The 18,036-nt window shown below is 40.6% G+C and overlaps 1 protein-coding gene across 1 annotated transcript in view; it reads left to right on the top strand.

The window, feature by feature from the left end:
• The first annotated feature begins 415 nt into the window (after positions 1 to 415).
• LOC100643586 (tyrosine-protein phosphatase 10D) overlaps positions 416 to 18,036 on the top strand; it is a 51,968-nt gene continuing 34,347 nt past the window's right edge. The window contains exon 1 of the mRNA XM_048411165.1: positions 416 to 3,506. Coding sequence (XP_048267122.1) covers positions 3,408 to 3,506 — 99 coding nt within the window. The 5' untranslated portion in view covers positions 416 to 3,407. The remainder of the gene's footprint in view (positions 3,507 to 18,036) is intronic.

Raw genomic sequence — 18,036 nt, 5'->3', positions numbered from 1 at the left:
TCGCGAAGTAAGTCAACGAACCCAGGCAGTTGAAGAACCAAGTATCTCTTCGGCAAGCTACGTTCCTGGCTACTAGTCTATACGCATACACGCGTGCACGCATACACGACGAACTAACAGAGAAACGTTCTATTGGGATAGGTAGCGAAGCAGCTCTAGTTGGAGGAACATACAGCGAGCGAGGGAGGAAACTCGGAGCGGCGAACATGGACGGGGACGATGGCGGCGCAGCGGTTCGTAGCAGCAGGGAATACAAAAGGTGGCGGTGGTGGGAGTACTAGGTTGGGGGCTCTAACTCGATGGTAGGGAACGACGGAAAGCGGCGAATGGGGCGGGGGAGGGAGAGGGGAAACGTTGGAGGTGGTGGCGGCTGCGTCGGGTATCCGGCCGGGGCAGTAGTCGACGGTGATTCGAATGATGGTGAGACGAACGAGCGAGCGAGCGAGAGAGCGAGAGAGAGAGAAAGAAAGTGAATGAGAGAGAGAGGGAGAGAGAGAGAGAGAGCGAGAAAAACGGATGGAATGAAAAGGCAGTCAGGTTAGCCGTGCGACGGTGGGAGAGGCCAGGGACGAGGCAAGGCAAGCGATTTAGCTGCTGCTGGTTCGGCGAGCCCACGAGTTGGAGTGCCGTGAGAGTAGCCGAGGTCCTGTTGGCCGTGCCTGCAGCGGGAGAGGCGTCATGAAAGCGCGCCAGTTGACCGAGTGCACCTCAGCTCGGACGAAATCGCGTATTTGTCGTCGTTGAAGCTACCTTGCCTCTCGATTTTTGCTTTCGTGGCAAGGATTCGACTCGTGGGCCTGCTGCTCCTGGCTGTCACGAGTCCCCTTCGCTCCGTATAGTCTTGTTTCACAGTGCGGAATCTCGTTTTGCTGGTTGCTAGTTCGTTTTCACGCAGCAAGAATCCGGGATACGGCGACGGATGTGTGTCGGTCGACGATGAAACGTATTCGATTTCGTTATTCCCAAGTCGTGTATACTCGTTTCGCAGAGAATTTCATCGTTTAACAGTGTGTGGTGCGTGTTGTGCGCGACGGATTGATCACGTATGTTTTGGTCTACCTTTGACATCGACGCCCGTCAAGTTGGCGAAGCAGGACAACAGGTTCCTGTCCGACAAAGAAAAGAGGACGTACGTGCGATGGTTTTCGCGGTTTTCTCGTTTTCCTACGATATTCCTTGGATACCTATATCGAACAGTAGTTGTTATTGACATATTGATTTTGTTGGTACGGTACGCTCGTGTTCTTTGACACGTCGTGAATCGAGTTGAATCGGAAAAAATATGAAAACTCGTTTATATCAATCAGCAGGACACGCCTATATCGAACGAAAGTATAAAACATTCTTTGAGTTTCACATTTGATAACCACTCGACACCGTTGCCTAGCTGTGGCGTCTTTCACCTTGACGTTGAAACATTGAACGTACTGCCACGTTTCGGCTGATATTCTCATCATCGACCGGAATCGAGAGTGACAACCGCGTGAAATTAACCAAACGATTTTGATTCGTTCTAACGATTCGTTCTCTAACGATCGTATCTTCGATCACAGCAACATACGCGGAAACGTTTCCCTATCGAATTTCGAAAAAATTCCCATTTTTCATACGTCTTGGATTTAATTAATTTCATTTGGAAATACGATTCGACTCGAAATAGAAAAAGTGCGTGATAAGGAGAGAAACGAAGTCACGCTGGACTGGCTCGAAGATCGATTCAAATTCATTCGGCGTTCTGTGACGTTCGTTATTTACATAATTGTACGACGTTAACGCAAGTTGTTTGGTAAACGAGAAGGGAAACGCGATAGCAGAAACAAGCTAAATAATTTTAGCGATTCATATTTTCATATCGTTAGCATTTTCTTTTCACAAAGTGAAATTACCTCGTCGTACATTCCATTTACTTTTAAAAGAAAGTATTCGATAGAAGAAAGCGTAAAAATAAACATCCTGATTTTAATAAAAATTCATAACCGAATAATACCTTTTTGTTGAAAAAAAAAAAGAAAAGGAAAAAGGAGAAAGAGAGGAAGGAAAATATCAAAGGAAATTACAGGATATCGGAGAAAATTCGTTTGTTTCGAGCAACTAGATCGATAGCGAATATCGAGACAATCTCACGATTAATAACGGCGACACCTCAGATTTTGTAACGCTCGGTTCGTTACGTTGTCGTTGTCTCGGATGCAGAGGGTAGCATCCCTCCGGGTCGTTATTCCATTGCACGCGCCGAAGGGCTCGGAACGAGAAGCAATAGGAGCGCGGCGAGGAAGAAGAGGAGGAAGAAGAGCAGGAGGAGGAGGAGGAGGAGGAGGAGCAGGAGAAGGAAGAAGAGGAGAAGAAGGATGAGGCGGAGTGTTATCTAGTTGGAACTGTTTCACGTTGCACGTTTCTCGAAGAGAAGAAACGATAGTGCACGATCTCGTTATCGAACGTTACATGCCTGTTGCCGTGTGTGGTTCGTGCTAATTCGATCGGTCGTTTCGTCGAAACGGCATGCCGTTGACGCGATCGTGGTTCGCCGATTTTCTAACTCGACGTTTCATTCTCTTGGATTTGTAAACGAATCCTAGAACTTGACAAAGTAGGAAGGACAGAGAAGAGAGGTGGTTGCTGGTTAATCCAAAGTTATCTTATATAGCGCGGAGAGACGAGGCAATCCGTTCGTGATAGACAATTTGGCCGGATGTTGATTAGAAAAGATTCGGTTAACCGCGTAACGATCGTTGTAAAGCGAACGATAGAAAATGTATGGAAAATAGTGGAGCCAAGAGGCAAGAGCCAAGAGGCAAGAAAGCCAAGAGGCACGGATTCGTGACACACGGCGACACGTGGTTGTCGTGTACCGTTTGCAACGTTCCTACCTATAGCGTGTAGAGCGAGCTAGCCGGAACAACGACAGAGGGGCGAGGACAGAAGGAGAGGAGCGTTCCGGTTAGTCAAACTCGAGTCAGCTTGCCGATGGATATGGCAGCTGTCGTTCCCCTGGTTTTTCCACGATTCCATCTCGCTCGACAAGCCTATCGTCGGCATCGTGCTACCCGCGAATCGAGCGAACAGGTATCGTCGCAAGGTGTTGTTGTCCAGGCTGGGATACGCGATTCCTCGTGATAGCAGGTACGCGGTTTGCGAATCGCGGCAATTCACAGTGCGTCGTCGATCGATCGACAGACACCACGCGAGCGTTCCTCGCGCGCATTCTTAGTGACGGCCAAAGTGTTTGCCGACAGTGTGCGTGATATCGTGAGTTTCGGTGAATCGATCGTCGCTTGCAAGTAGGCCAGAGGAGAAGAGAAAGGGGGAGAATACCGTCGATCGAAAGAAGAAAGCTTCGAACTACGAACGGAAGATCGAGAATCGCGCGTAATTCTATATATATATATATATATCGATAACTGTGCTCTATGATTTCGTTAAGGATGAAGGACGTGGCCGTCGATTCTCCGCGACCGATTTCCAGGCTACGCGGCAACCTTCTTCTGCTTCTGACGTTACTCGCAGAGGTGAGTAAGATGGGTAAAAGTTGGGGTTGGGTGATCGTACGAATCTAGGACGCGTTGTTCGAGCGCCTTTCTGTCACAGAATCCGCGCGTACGCAACAGCCCTCTGCGTACATTAAGATCAAAGTTCTTTGGAAGCGTAAACTTTTAGTCCGATTGCTTGGCGAAGCAACTGTCTCGCGACTGTCACAGCCACGGAAACTGTAGTTTTCCGTCTTTTCCAATTTTCACGTTGCTATTCGTTGTACCGATCTGCGATGAATCGTTTTTCAAATTCTTTCTCTTTCCTTTGAAAGTATATTCTATGGATAAAATTAGTCTTTAGAACGATCGAAATTCTTCTTATTTTTTATCTATAATTTAAATCTACCTTTGCAACGTATACATAGAAACAGTATACGCGTAAGCCCTCCCGTACCATCAAAGTGATAATATTAGCGAAATTCTACGAGTCATCGATGGTAATAGGTTCTTCTTCCTGACCAGATAGAATAGCTAGATTCTGATGGAAATTTACAAATTACCAGTTATTCGATTACATCGTTTGACGTTTCTTAAAGTATAGAAGTAAACGATCGATGAAAAATTGCGAAATTTATCGGAAAATTATCCGAATCTCTTAAATGTTTCTTTTCTAATTCCTAATCATTATACCGATTCAATCGTCAGTACTTGCGTTAAAGTACCCAACTACGAACATAGATTTTGCATATGAGTACGTGTACGTGTACATAGAATTTCGAAATTAGTTTCAATCTTTACCAACGTAATCGTTATAATCGTTTGCTAAATTTTCGTGCAACATATGTAACAGTATTCGTTATAACAGTATAGCGTTGTTCTAGCTATCCGAGTCAAGTAATTTTCCTTTATCTTTAAACTTTATTTTAAACTATTTAAGTCTACGCAGTTTAAGAGTAGGCCGATTTTGGCTATAAAGAGTAAAGGGTGAAACTGCTTGCGTTTAACGTCGACGACCCCTCCTCGTCCAACGCAAACAAGTTTGTCTTAATAATATATATCATGAATATAATAACAAGATGAAGAAGAAGAAGAAGAACAACGTCAACGATAATGTTAATAATAATAATAATAATAATAAATATTCTCAGCTGTTGTTATTATAATTTAGCGGCGCGTGCGTATTACTTAACTTTTTAACTTCTCCAAGTGGTTTTCTTGTTTATTTCACTAGTTGTCTCGTATAACATCTTCTCGCTGTCTCAGACAAGCTAATCATAGGAGTTATTCGAATCGTTTTGTCGTTTTTCGTATTTTTTTTTTTTTTTTTTTTTAAGTTTGTTATATGTTTTGTTCGATCGTATCTATCCTTGTTGGATGTAAACGGCGCGTTATTTTCTCACGCCCGTTCGTTGTTACATCGAAGTATTTGCAATACGCGACAAATTTGATTATTCTGGAATTTCCGAATTTTCGATACTTTCGCGAGCTACCGTAAATGGACGCGTGCATCACATTTCGGAAGAGAATAATATTTCTGTTATCAAATATTTTCGATGAAATATTTTACCTAACCCACCGTAGAGAATAAAGTTAGCAGCGGATTCGTCGGTTGAAAAGTTGCCCAACTCGATGGTAGATTTCACGAGTTTCGCGATAGATGCGAATCGGATCTCGTCTCGAGCTGTGGTCAGCGATCGGTGAAGGGGAACACACGGTCGGTATCTAGTCTTCTTTTGCTCGGCTGATTTGTGTCTCCGGGTTGCGAAACTCGGTTGACTTTCCCAACGTGAGAGAACGTCGCCTCGTATCCGGTGCGATGCCCACTGACCTTTGATTTTCAATGATCCGTTCGACCACGCGAACGTTGTTTATCCAAAGATCGATGCATGCGTTTCAACGTCTCGACACGCTGGATTTCCGTCGGTTTTGAAACGTTTCGTATCGCGGAAGTTGCGAATTGCAAAATTCCCACCGGAATAATTTTGCGTTTGCCGCGAAAATTTTGCTTGGCGATTTTATTGAATGCTTCTTGTGCAAACTCGCGGTTCCCATGTCCAGGCATATTGCTCGTCTCGACGTAATTGCGATTCGTATCCGATCTTATCCGGTGGCATTCGATGTTTTAGAGTTTGATAAGACTGCGGGTTTCGTTTATGGTTCGACTAAGCGAGTTCCGTGAGTTGTTCGATTTAAAAAGATTGAGATAAGAATAGGAAAGCGCGTGGCTTTTGGAGGGTTTGTTATATCGTTATTCTTCTTTTCCTTTATTTATAGTTGCGTCAATTAGTGGCTTTCAGTCATTAACGACACAAAAAAATGAGAAGTTACGATTACATATTACCGTACAATTTAATTGCATTTTACGTAATTTACTAGTTCTTGTATTCGTTTAACTCGCTTTTTTTTGTAATTGTAAAATTGTTGTTTATAAGTAGAATATTTCTGCTACGAAGGTAACGCACCGAAAGTAGTTTTTATCTTGTCATAAGACGAAATAGATCGCTTTCGACTAATTTCTATTTTATTTGTCTCTTTTAAGCGAATAATAAATACCTTGGAATTTACATATCGTGCTTTCTATGTATCTCAGTTGTAAACGATATAATCGAATTATCTTAGAACGTAATATTTGTTTCAATATCGTATATGTGTATCGTTGTCACATCGAACAAACGAACAAACGAACAAACGAACAAATAATATTTATTCTTAGAATCGTTTTAATTTTCATTATTTTTTTCGCTGTACGTGTCTGAATTTGCATGCACGACGCGATGCCTGTGATAATGCACGTATACGTAAGACCGTAAAGAAATCTGTATTTCTGACGCAGTTCGTATAGTAGTAATCGGAATTTACTCGAAGATGTCGGGATATCAACGTCAGAAAACTTTTATTCAAGTACCTTAAATATCTCGAATGGTCATCTTTATTGAGCCTTACCCTCTACGTATACGTATCTCTTATTATCGATAATGGGGAAAATTTGATCCAGAAGGATAAGTACGATGGTGAACGCGACATCTTTTTCAAAGTCGTGCGTTTCGAGATTTCAAGCTCATCGATGTTTTTTTTAAACCGGACTATACATATAGTCTTATCATCTTACTATAGTTTTATTATATCGTAGCTAAGGTTAAGACCGATTCAAAGATTTATTTATAATACCGTGATATCCACGTGACGTTGAATACGAGGAACTCGGAAACGTTTGATAATAGCTGCGAATAATTCGATGACTACGATAGGCAGACCGAGGAAGGAAAATTTATTTCAACAAACGTTCGAAACGATGATTTTCCGCGTTTCCGTGAACGATCGACCCACGACTCCGTTCGCGTAGCTCGCAATTTTAACGCGTTCTCGAATATTTTCAAACGTTGTAGAAATATCATGATCAACTGTTTGTTCGATTACGCTTCTCGGAAACGGACTCAAAGTTGTAAGATCCGGCGAACGCGCAGCTTATCGAATAACAGACCGATCCGACGTTTTCCGAGTTTCGAACATTTTGCTATCGAAGATCACGCGAATATCATCTTATTACGGACTTGTCCTAACCTCGGTTATACCTATATAACCTATATACGTAAGCAGCATGACAACGGTATACAGGCTGGTACTTAAAGGCTTAAAAAAAATCATCGTCCACCTTGAAATATCGAAAAATACGACTTTGAGGATAATTTCACGATTACTATAGCATTTGCGATGTTGATCGAACGCCGTGTCAAAAACTGCTCTTACTCTGACATTTTTTCGTATGCTCGATAACGAGTTGGATAGTTAAGGTACTCGAACCAGCTAGGGGCCACTGCGCGTGTACAGGTGTCTGCGTACATACATACGCATGCATGCGTGCATACATATTAAGGCATCGGCAGTACCTAGGGTTCTATATACACGTTCGTTAAATTATTCTTCGTTATACCTGAATACGTTGCGCGTGTAAAGAGTTCATCGAAGTATATTTCGTGGAATTATTTTCCTGCGATTAGCAAATAATATATATAGAAAAGTAGAAAAATGCAAGATAATATTGCGCAAACGCTTTTATTTACCGTTTAACGAGTACCGTGAAATCGTAGAATATCGTTGGAATAAATGAAAGTTCAAGCACGAAGGATTACTAGGTGTCTCACGGTTTATCGACCAAAGGAAAGTTTCTTTAGCGAAAGTACCGTTCTGCGAGCCCCGTGGCGAATGAAATCGCCATTCGTTCGATCGGACAACGCCCATTTCGATTGTTTTTAAAGACCAAGATATTGTTTATCGTTTTCGAATGTCGTTTCGTATAGAAAATCGATGCTCGAGCGCCGAGCTGCTGCAAACTACTTTAGGTTATTCACGTATGCTGGTGCACGGTAACTAGGCTAAGTGAAAGTGAATAAAGCAACGATCGGCATAAACGCGATGCAAAGCGAATACCCGGGGTGCGGATACGCGTTGGAGGGCAGAAAAAATAGCAGAATTTTCCTGCGTTTTACAGTATATCGAAACGTTAGAACACCGTTACTATTACGAGAGATTAAAGTAGATTCGTAATATTTAAGGTAATAGAACTTTAGCAAACTTATACGGTACACGACAAAGTCGGTAGTCATTTTACTGTATAGTATATTATTCGTAAAACGTTGCTAATTCGTAAAATTTTTACACCGCTTAAATATTCTATCGTAAACTGTAGCAGGATGTACGTTAGCGGTGAAAATGTGCGAGGTAAATGTGTCGTTTCAATTATTATACCTCTAATACCTTTTAACTCGAACGTGTATTTGGTTCGGCTTTCAGTTTGAAGATTTAAATATTTCGGCGAAATAATGGACGAAAAGTTATATTTCCGGACTACTTCCCGATCGTAGCATCGTTCTTCGAATATAAATTTTATTCGCAGTCATCGTAAACGTTTATGCTTTCTTTTAATTTAGTTTCAACAAATCGGGCGCATATTTTCGATTTACTTGAAAATAACGTTAACAAATTCGACCTTCTCTTTTTAACTTCAATTCTACAAAATGAATAGACTTTGCGTTCTTTTATTTGCCACGTTTAAGATAAACTTATTAGTTTAATTTATCGGTTATTATTACGTTTTTGCGCATATGAAATGCCATCTACGTACTGTAATAACATAAATAACAGATTTATAAGCTTTAATAGGAAAATGTAGATTTCGAACGAAGAAAACGATCCACGGTGGTTTGGAAAACAAGTAATGAAATAATAATTAACTCGAGACTATGCGATAGAACCGATAAAGTAAAGGCCATCCGTTTCAATTTGTCGAAACGAGTTGACTTATGGACAAACGAGTATTTTTTTCTGTTTTTTCTCGTTCGTACGTAATTAAATGACTCTAACGATTTTGATATATAAATTGATCTTTAAATCGTCCGCGATAATTAACGATCGGTAACGTTCGTAATTGTGATACTTTCGTACAAAAATGTTATAAAATTGGAAAATTTCTAATATTTTGCGTCGATGGTATTTCGAAAGGACCGCTTTCGTTAATTTTCCATCGAATTGGTGAAATCGAATGGCAAAATGATATGGATCGAATGGAACGAAAACTGAAATGTTATTAAGCTTCGGTTAATTACGTACATGTTCTCTTATATGCATATAATGTCTATATAAAGTAAAACGTCTATTATATAAATATAAATATGGACGCTGTATGATCGATATTAATATATTTTCTACTCTTTTAAACTTCAAAGCGCGCTGAATCTTAACATTGACAAATCTTTCAACGAGTAGACAGATCGAGAAACCAAAGGGAAGACCAAAGGGAAAGAACGTGATAAGCGATTTATTATATAGCGTAGTGACATTTTCCAATCGTCGATCGTTATAATACTGGATATATAATACATCAATTATTTACGAAACATTGTACATATGTTTTCCTATATTTTTGTATTTTTTATATATCTTATATACCTTTGGATCTAAAAAGTTATTCCTTCGTCAAGCTAATTTGTCCAATCCTGTCGTAAATGAGCGACGTCGAAATAAAGAGGCGAATAAAATTGTCGATTTTTACCTCGCGCGTGCGCTTTAAATGCAATAAATCCAGGGAATGCATCGGAGAAAGATATTCGCTGTTATCGAATCTGTTTTAATCAAACGCGAAGAATAATTTTCTTCGGCAAAAGACAAGAAATACGCGTAGCAAAGAAAGATACGAGCTTTTCAGATTCTTTCGAGTAAAGCAGACGAAGAGAGAGAGAGAGAGAGAGAGAGAGAGAGAGAGAGGGGGAAGTAGACGATCATGTGGAAGCAGATGTATAATGGGATATCGTGCTGCTAGCGTTCTACTTGAAGAAAGATCACGTTAGAAACGTATAATACCTCACTGGACCATATATACTTTCTCTTGGAGTAACTTGCTGCATCTTTGAGCAGATACTTGGAGGAGAACTACAGGCTTCATACGGATTTCTCGAATCATCGTCGAATCGTGTGCAAATCGAGCCATGGATGAATGTTTTCTCTCGCCTTCTTTTCCTCGAAACGTCGCGTAGATCAAGATGTTGCGTCAGTTATTATTCGCATCGTCGTTTCTTCTTCCGCAGTATCGTTTCGATATTTTTTCACGAACGAGGACAGGTTGGTCGATGCAAAAGCGATTCCGCTCATGTTCGCGAGCTAGCATGCGAATTGTTTGCGGTATTTTCGCTAGACGTGATGGGATTGAGAGAAAGCCGTGACATTATTGGCCCAGAATTCGGGGCTCACGACCGCGTGCTAATTTAAGTACTTGCTACGAGGACCCTGTCCGTCCAATGGATGGCAAATAACTGTGACGTATCGCGTTGTCGGCTTCAAATTGTGCGCGTTGCGTTATATACTCGTTGCTCGCTGCTCGCTGCTCGCTGATCGCTGCTTACGATGTATTACGTCGCCGCGTGGACGTTTCGTTGGTCAATATACCGCGAAAGACTTCCGTCAGCACCGTGTTTCTCATCGATAACGACCCGTCATCCAGCTAACAACAAAATTCTCTGCTTGAAAACATCTTGAAAAAGCTTTTCATTGAAAATTCGTGCCGTCATAAACGACGTTTATTATCCGTTCGTTCTTTTTCGATATTTTATTCCTACTGTTTTACATCTACCACGTTTCAACACCTACTTTCCCATCCAACGATGGATTTTTCGATAATGCGAACCCTTTGTCGCTCGCAGGTAGCTCGTTGAAGCAAAAACATGCTCGTTCCCTCGATGGGTTGATCTGATTTATCGTAAACGTTGCTCGGGGACGGAACGATGTCTTTTCCTGCTTGTGCATGATATTACGATACGATACGAAGCTAGAATGCTTTGACAGATAAGCGACAGAGTACTTTGCAAATTGGATGGAAATTTGTGAAACTACGTGACAATCTGTTTTTGACGCGTAGTAGTAAGATAATTAGAAATAGACGTGAAAGGACGATGTGAGATATATATATATATATATAATTGGTTACGTTCTTTCCATTTAATGCGTTTATTAGCACTTTCAAGAAATTAGATGGCAATGTAAAATATCAAATAAAATAAAGGCGCAACGCTCGTTGGTTAGAGATGGCTGAAAAATGGGAGAAACTGTCAGAACGATATATTTGAAAATAAGGGGGCTCGAGACAAAGTTATTTGAAAAGATATAAGAATTCCGTTAGTGTTCGTGGTCATTAAGTAGACGTGTATTTAGTTGGAAGAATAATCATCGAGATAAAAGTTGATACGAGACGAAACAATTACAGTCACGATCGTTTACGCTTTTACGATATTTATTCTACTTAATTTTGTTTTTCGATTCGTTTCCACGAGGCTTTGCTTTTATACGGTTAGCCGTGTAAAAGCAATCAGTTGCGCTCTCATAATTTTCTAATGGTTAGAGACATTGTCTGTAAAGTAAATGAGAAAAATACCGACGCGAAAATTAGAAAGATAAATAAATAGATAAACGAAATATGTAGGTTATGCTTTGACGTAAAAATCGGTTGTAATTTTCTTTGATATTTTGCGGAATATTGTTATTTCGCTATTTGTCACCGTTGTTCGCGTTTATTACTAAACTGCAAAATCAAAAATACGAAAAATCTTCTCTTTGTAAACGCAAAATAAGATATAATAAAATCGAACGTACAATGTGCAATAAACGAACGAAGCACGCGTGCCGAATTATTGGCCGAACGTTTGGTAGGGAAACGGTTAATGTTTTAAAAGAGTGGTCGTACAACGAGTGCTCTGATTTAACCTGGCACGTTATCGGCTCGGAATTGTAACGATATCGAGATGGCCGTATTACGAGTAACGAGCGTGCACGTGACAAGCAATCAGTTTGCATTTAGTACGACGACAACGCGTGTACGCTGTGCTCTTTGTTCGTTGGTTAGCGTGTCGTGTAAAAGTTTTGCAACCTGGCAGTTGGATAGTGATGCGGAAATTCATTCGTCGTTTATCGTGGAACGTTAAATACAAGCTTTGTTTTCGTACGTTATTCGATCGATACTTTGATCGTTACTGTATCCGAATGAATAAAAATTGCATTTTTACAAAATTGTATATTAAATTCTTCTTAACTACGTACGTACGTACGTATAAGATATTAAAAGAACCAAAAGAATAAAAGCGTCTAGAAGCGATATTTCAAACATTTATCGTATCATAAGTAGGACGATCTTTCATTGAATGTGTGATATTCGTATTCTCTCTCTTTGATCACTGCTACGGAAAGGCAGAGCTTTAAATCGTCATATCCGTCGTTCTTAGAAATCTTAGGAAATTATCAAAAGAAAAAGAAAGGACAAGTTATCGTTTTATATTCTACTTACTCGCAATTATCGTTTTTACAAACGATAGTATAGATCGGCGATAGTATCGGAAATATCTCGTACGACGACTAAGGTCGCGGAACGTTAAGGAGGACGTTGCGATTCAGCAGAATTTTTCACTCTTCTTTGAAACGTAAGAATCGATCGTTGCTACAAAGTGATAATCCATCCAACGGAGGAAATGCTGGCCGTAAGTGGAGCTCGGCGAAGCACCGGAACTTGGCTTGAACGGAATAGCGGTGCTGGAAAACGCGTGCAAGGGCAAGTGCAGAGGCAAGTGCAGAGGCTGCGTGTGGTTGCCTGTGGTCGCTCGTTGCTCCGCTACGCGTGTCTCGCATCCGGATGTGAGCTCGGGGTACATCCTGGTCTAGCCAGAGAGGATGCGGCCGCGTGCACAACGAAAATAGAGCAGACGGGAGAAATAAACGAGCAAACTACTCGACGCACCGCGTCGTACCGGGACCTCGCGCGTATCGCGTTGTCACGAGATCGAGCTACTTACATGCCACGTGAATAACTTTCGAGGAAAAGAAACGCGCGATCTCGAAAGAAACTTGAACGGCGCGAAGCAAAATTTTAATCGACCGGTAGAAACGCGAGCGTTTCCTTCCGTGCGATTCGAGTTTTCTTCGTATAGGTGTCGAGATATGCGAGATTCGAGCGATCGAAACCCGAGTACCAGCGAAATAAAATGCGATTCTTTAGCGACGGAGAATATCAATTTCAATGTAAATTTCAACGAATACGGTGAAAGACGTTGTATTTAGCGTTTTATATTCGTTTTATAAGATACAGCTATGATTAAGTAAATTCCAACTATTGGCCTGTTTCGCGAGTAATACGGTCCAGATATCGAATTGGTTTTCACGTACTGGACAAAAATGATCACATCTTTTTTATCTCTTTACGTCGAGTTCGCCATTTGAATTTCATGAAATTTCGGCGCTAACAATTTCCGTTGTTTCGAACTTAACACACCGGATAACCGAAAAGCGAATTATCGTACAAACAAATTCGAAGTCGTTTATTCTCGCTGTGATTCTTGTAAAGTAAATGGTAAACCGTGAAAGTGCATACCGTACCAGTGACAAACGTTATTCGATAATTGGATGGTAAAATTAACGATTAACCGCGTTCTTTGTTCCGCCTATGCTTGCGCCGCTTACACTCTCGTTCGCAAGTCAATCGGGACATCCGCTAGTTTCGCGTGGAACGTGGTAAACGGATCCAAAATACGTGGTAAAGATATCGAAGAGTCAAAATAACGAACAACGAATTCAGGCCTACGTCTTGAAGCGCGCGGTGAAAGTGCTCGCACGCGAATATTTATGCATGCGCGCATGTTTCGTTCGTCCTTCGATCCAAGTACCACGATCAAGGAAAATTTTAACCGATTGGATTAACCGAAATTCAGAGAAATTTTCCAAAATTCGTATCCGACTCGTGGAATCGTTCGTTACGGACGATAATAACGACGTCGAAGCAATGGAAAATTGAATAATTCGATCGTTTCTCACCGTACTCTATCTTTTGAAACGTCTACGGAGCTAATAATTTCGAACGAAACGTTTCAAAGAGTAGGTAAAATTCCTATCTGGGAGATTTTTTGATTAATGATTCTACGTCAAATAATTGAAACGATATAAATCGAGTTTAAGCAACTGAAATAATTTAAACGGAATCGACGAGACGTTTATTTGATAATAAGAAAATTAGAATCCTGGTTGTTCCAAGTGGATGACAAAAAGAGTCGTTTAAACGTGGATACATAACGCAGACGCGAGAAAAAGGAACGATTAAAAGACCACCAGTCGGCTACTTTTCTTCTACACCCTGTGACATCGGAATACCGGGATCCTTTTGACGCGCGTGGTGCGTCATTTGCATTTTTATCGCTCGCCATTTGATATCTACTTTTGCACGCGGAATAGCCGCGCGAGTGAAAAAAATTGGACGATTTTCCACGCGTGGGGATATTCTGCCCCTATTCAGAATTTCTGGGAATTTCTAATTGGAGATTTTTAAGAAGCGGTCGTCGATCTGAACGATAACGCGGAACACGTTTCCGTTGAAACGAGACAATATCGAAAAATGGAAAGTATGCGATATCGAGGACGAAAAGAAAACTCGTATAGTATACCAGATAACGTGTGTTCTATCTATGCATTCGACATTTTATTTTTTAATTATACCCATAGAAATAATATCAATATCGATATAATAGTTGGACAAATAAACAAAATATTTCCAAATATTTTTAGAATATAAATTTCTTTGCCATCCAAGTTGATTTTCTACGAATTTCTACGGTTCTCGCGGTAAAACGATCCTTGATACTCGTTAGCTGCTCGTGGTACTTTGCCACGAACGTCCCCAGATTTGCATACAATGTTTCGACTTATCGTAATGCGAACCGACGGATTTCGTTTCTCTCGTTCTTTGTATAAATTAACTTGCCTCGGATTATCGTTATACAAATGTTGTATCTTTCAACTTTTATTTATAGCGTTTCATCGGCGTAATTCTTCATTTTGCAAACTTTTGTCAACTTCTTTGGTAATCACGGCATTCCGTTCCTGTTCCTGGAAATTCGAAACGCCTTGACAACGCAACACGCATCGCAGCCGAACTTTGGTCGAACATCGGTCCTTTGCTGCTTGGCCATTCCTTCGATGGTGTCGTAGATCGTGAAATAGAGGCGATAGAGACCTTAATATCAAAACCTTGATATTTCATTCGCATTTCGATCTAATACACGTCAGTCTATCGATGCGTTGACTTTCGTGTCTCAGCTTTAATCGGATATAAATCAATTTTCTACTCTATCGTAATTTAACGCCTACGTTTCTCTCTACGATGTACTCGCACTTGTACGATCGGTACTCTTCCCAGTCCAGAAAGGTTAAGACGTTGTTCGACGTTTCTGGTCGTCTGTGCGCGTTCCTTTGTCACGAACAGCTCGCTCGGTTCTCAAGGGGACTGCCTTTCACTAATCTGCATCTGACGCGTCGGCAGACGATTTTTGTTTTTAAAGCCACGACGTTTGACGTTACGTTTGACGTCGAACGTCAAGCGTAAAATTGTCAAACGGAAAAGGGTAAATTTTAACGCACCGCGTAACATCTCTCCTCGCGTACGATAGAAAAAAGGCGTTTCGATCGTTGGTGTTTGCGTGGATTAAAAGCGTTTTACGACTGGTCGAAGAACCGTTCTCCGCCGCCTCCGCTCTTTCGAGATATATGTGTTTGTGTGTGTGTGTGTGCGTGTATGTCCGCAAAGTTCCGTTACGCCGCGCATAATTACGCGAGTCCAACTCAGACATCTAGAAACGCGTTTCGCGTGGGTACAATAGCTAGAACCATCGAGCAAACTATGTAGCTAGCGATATCGAATCTAACGACGCCTATCGGAAGAGTTGTCAGGGAACGCGGGTACCTTGCGCGGCAATCTCTTGAAACGGATACTTGCACGTTCAGGTTATTTGGCACGTGTACGACGAAAGATGGAGAATAGTTTGCAGGAAAGGCTGAAACTTTGCACGGAAAATTTTGGAAGAAGAATTTAATATCATTTTCTCTTAGATATGTACGTTTTCGATAAATACACGCAGATAGAATAGACTATGGAATATGGTTTTTCCTATTTCTACCATCTTCTGTTTTACTTATTTCCTACTCTACCATATATGCTCTAAACACCCTCTAAGCCTAACGATAATAACAACAACAATAATAATAATAATAATAATAATAATACGTTGTTTCCACTTGCTCTTCTCTTTAAACAAATTTCGATATATCTAAGTTGCTTCGAAACCACGATTACATATCAAAAATATAATGTTGCCGCAACTACGAATATCTTACGATCTTAGGATCTTACGAATAACCGAAATATCGTTGTCTGGAAATCAATGAACCAGCTACCGTGGAAAATTTCCGCAATTGGTGTACTTGGAGAGTTGCATGCTCGTAGGGGCGATTACGTAAATCTTTAATTACGCACAGCCAAAAGTTACAGAAGCGCGCGCTTACGCACATACCGTCATCGGTCAAAGTGGAACGCGCAGTGTACCAAACGCGTTTGGAAACCGTTTGCTTCTTGCATCGCGTTGCTCCTTTCCCGATTAATTATGTCACGGTTTCGTCACGATTTCTATTTTTCGCTCAAGTAAATCGCTTTTAACGTAACGTAATTGATCGCTGTACAGCGTGGTGTAAATGATTTCTAACGATAATAATTCGATATTTGGTTAGACGAGAAAATTTTGAACGAATAACGCTTGGCCCGTGTAAGAGACATTTATGACGATCGACCGCCGTTGTTGAATCTCTGTTCTTTTATTCAAACGTATAGAAGTAAGATGGTTCGATTGCTTTTTTTCCTTTTTTTCTCTCTCGATATATCATAATTTCCAGTTAATTTATTAAAACGATAGATTATCTTTTATATCGATAAGACGATCGGACTTGGCAAACTATATATTTTCTATATATTTTTCATCCAGTTTTAAAGGAAATTCTCTATTTTTCTCGTGTCAATCAACGCCTACTTGGCGAAATATCTAAATCTTGCCTGACCTTCCTCTTTCACGACTCGCAAATGGCTCGAGAGCTTTCGTTCGAAACGCTGTTACTGGCATACACCCCACCGTTCCCATAAATATCCAGACACTTTGATATATCTCGCCACGAAATGTAAATTCTGCCGCCGTACGTAATAATCGATTAATAGCAAATTAAATATCACGAACGATGGAATAAAGCGATTCGCGGAATGAAAAGATGATAAATTGGAAGAAATAATAAATTAAATAAAATAAATGCTATTAATAAATGGTTTTTTATGTGATCAACAGGTAATAAATTTGAATGATCGATCAAATGTACGATTAATCCATGTAACGTCTATTTCGAATACCACGTAGGTACTACTTCTTACTTACAGAGCTTAAAGAAAAATCTTCTTCGCCGATGACTTGAAAATTACACGATCTCGAGATAAAAGAGTTTCCCACGCAACAACGTACCGAGGCATTGCGATTTAATTATTTCGTAGTTTGCAAAATAATGGCCGTTTAAAATGGCTGCAGATCCTTCTTATTCGTAATTTCGTTATTAAATCGATAAATCGATCGCGAACGGAGCAGGTATCGTACTTTCGAGCGGTACGTACAGCTGTATAAATTCAAAAGTAGAAATCGATTCGCACGATATATTAATAACACGGTAACGTTAATAACTCGAAAGATAGGCAAATATATCGGTTATGTAAAATTCGAAGCTTCGACTCTGTTCGAAAAATAACAGACGATGTGGAAAAAGTGACTAATAACTCGAATAAATGGAGATTTCCCGCAGTTTTAGTTCGATCGTTTCTCTTTTGTTCTTTCTTTTTTTCCTGTTTCCTTTCTGCAGAATTCATCGATTGCGTAAAACGTCGTATTACACAAGTTAGCAGAAACGTATCGAGCATCTGGTAAACAGGAAGTCGGATCGTTAAGCACACGCGGATCTTATCCGACGATTACCGGTTGGATTCAGCTATTGTCAGGATATTGCATCGTCGGATTAGATCGTTTCGCGGAAGGACGGTCGTTGTTGGCAGTTTCGCGGATAGTCTTTTGTGCATTAAATCGATCGAAGCTGTGATTTCCTTTTATTTGCGAGTGTTGCGACTTTGGTTACCTGGAATCGCTATGTTATATTAGCTTTGCGTATGCCTGTACGGTACAACGATAAA

This window comes from Bombus terrestris, chromosome 12 (genome assembly GCF_910591885.1).
Source record: "Bombus terrestris chromosome 12, iyBomTerr1.2, whole genome shotgun sequence".
Classification (NCBI taxonomy): domain Eukaryota; kingdom Metazoa; phylum Arthropoda; class Insecta; order Hymenoptera; family Apidae; genus Bombus; species Bombus terrestris.
Note: the sequence above shows the minus strand (reverse complement) of the source record. Positions and strands in the feature narration are given on the sequence as shown.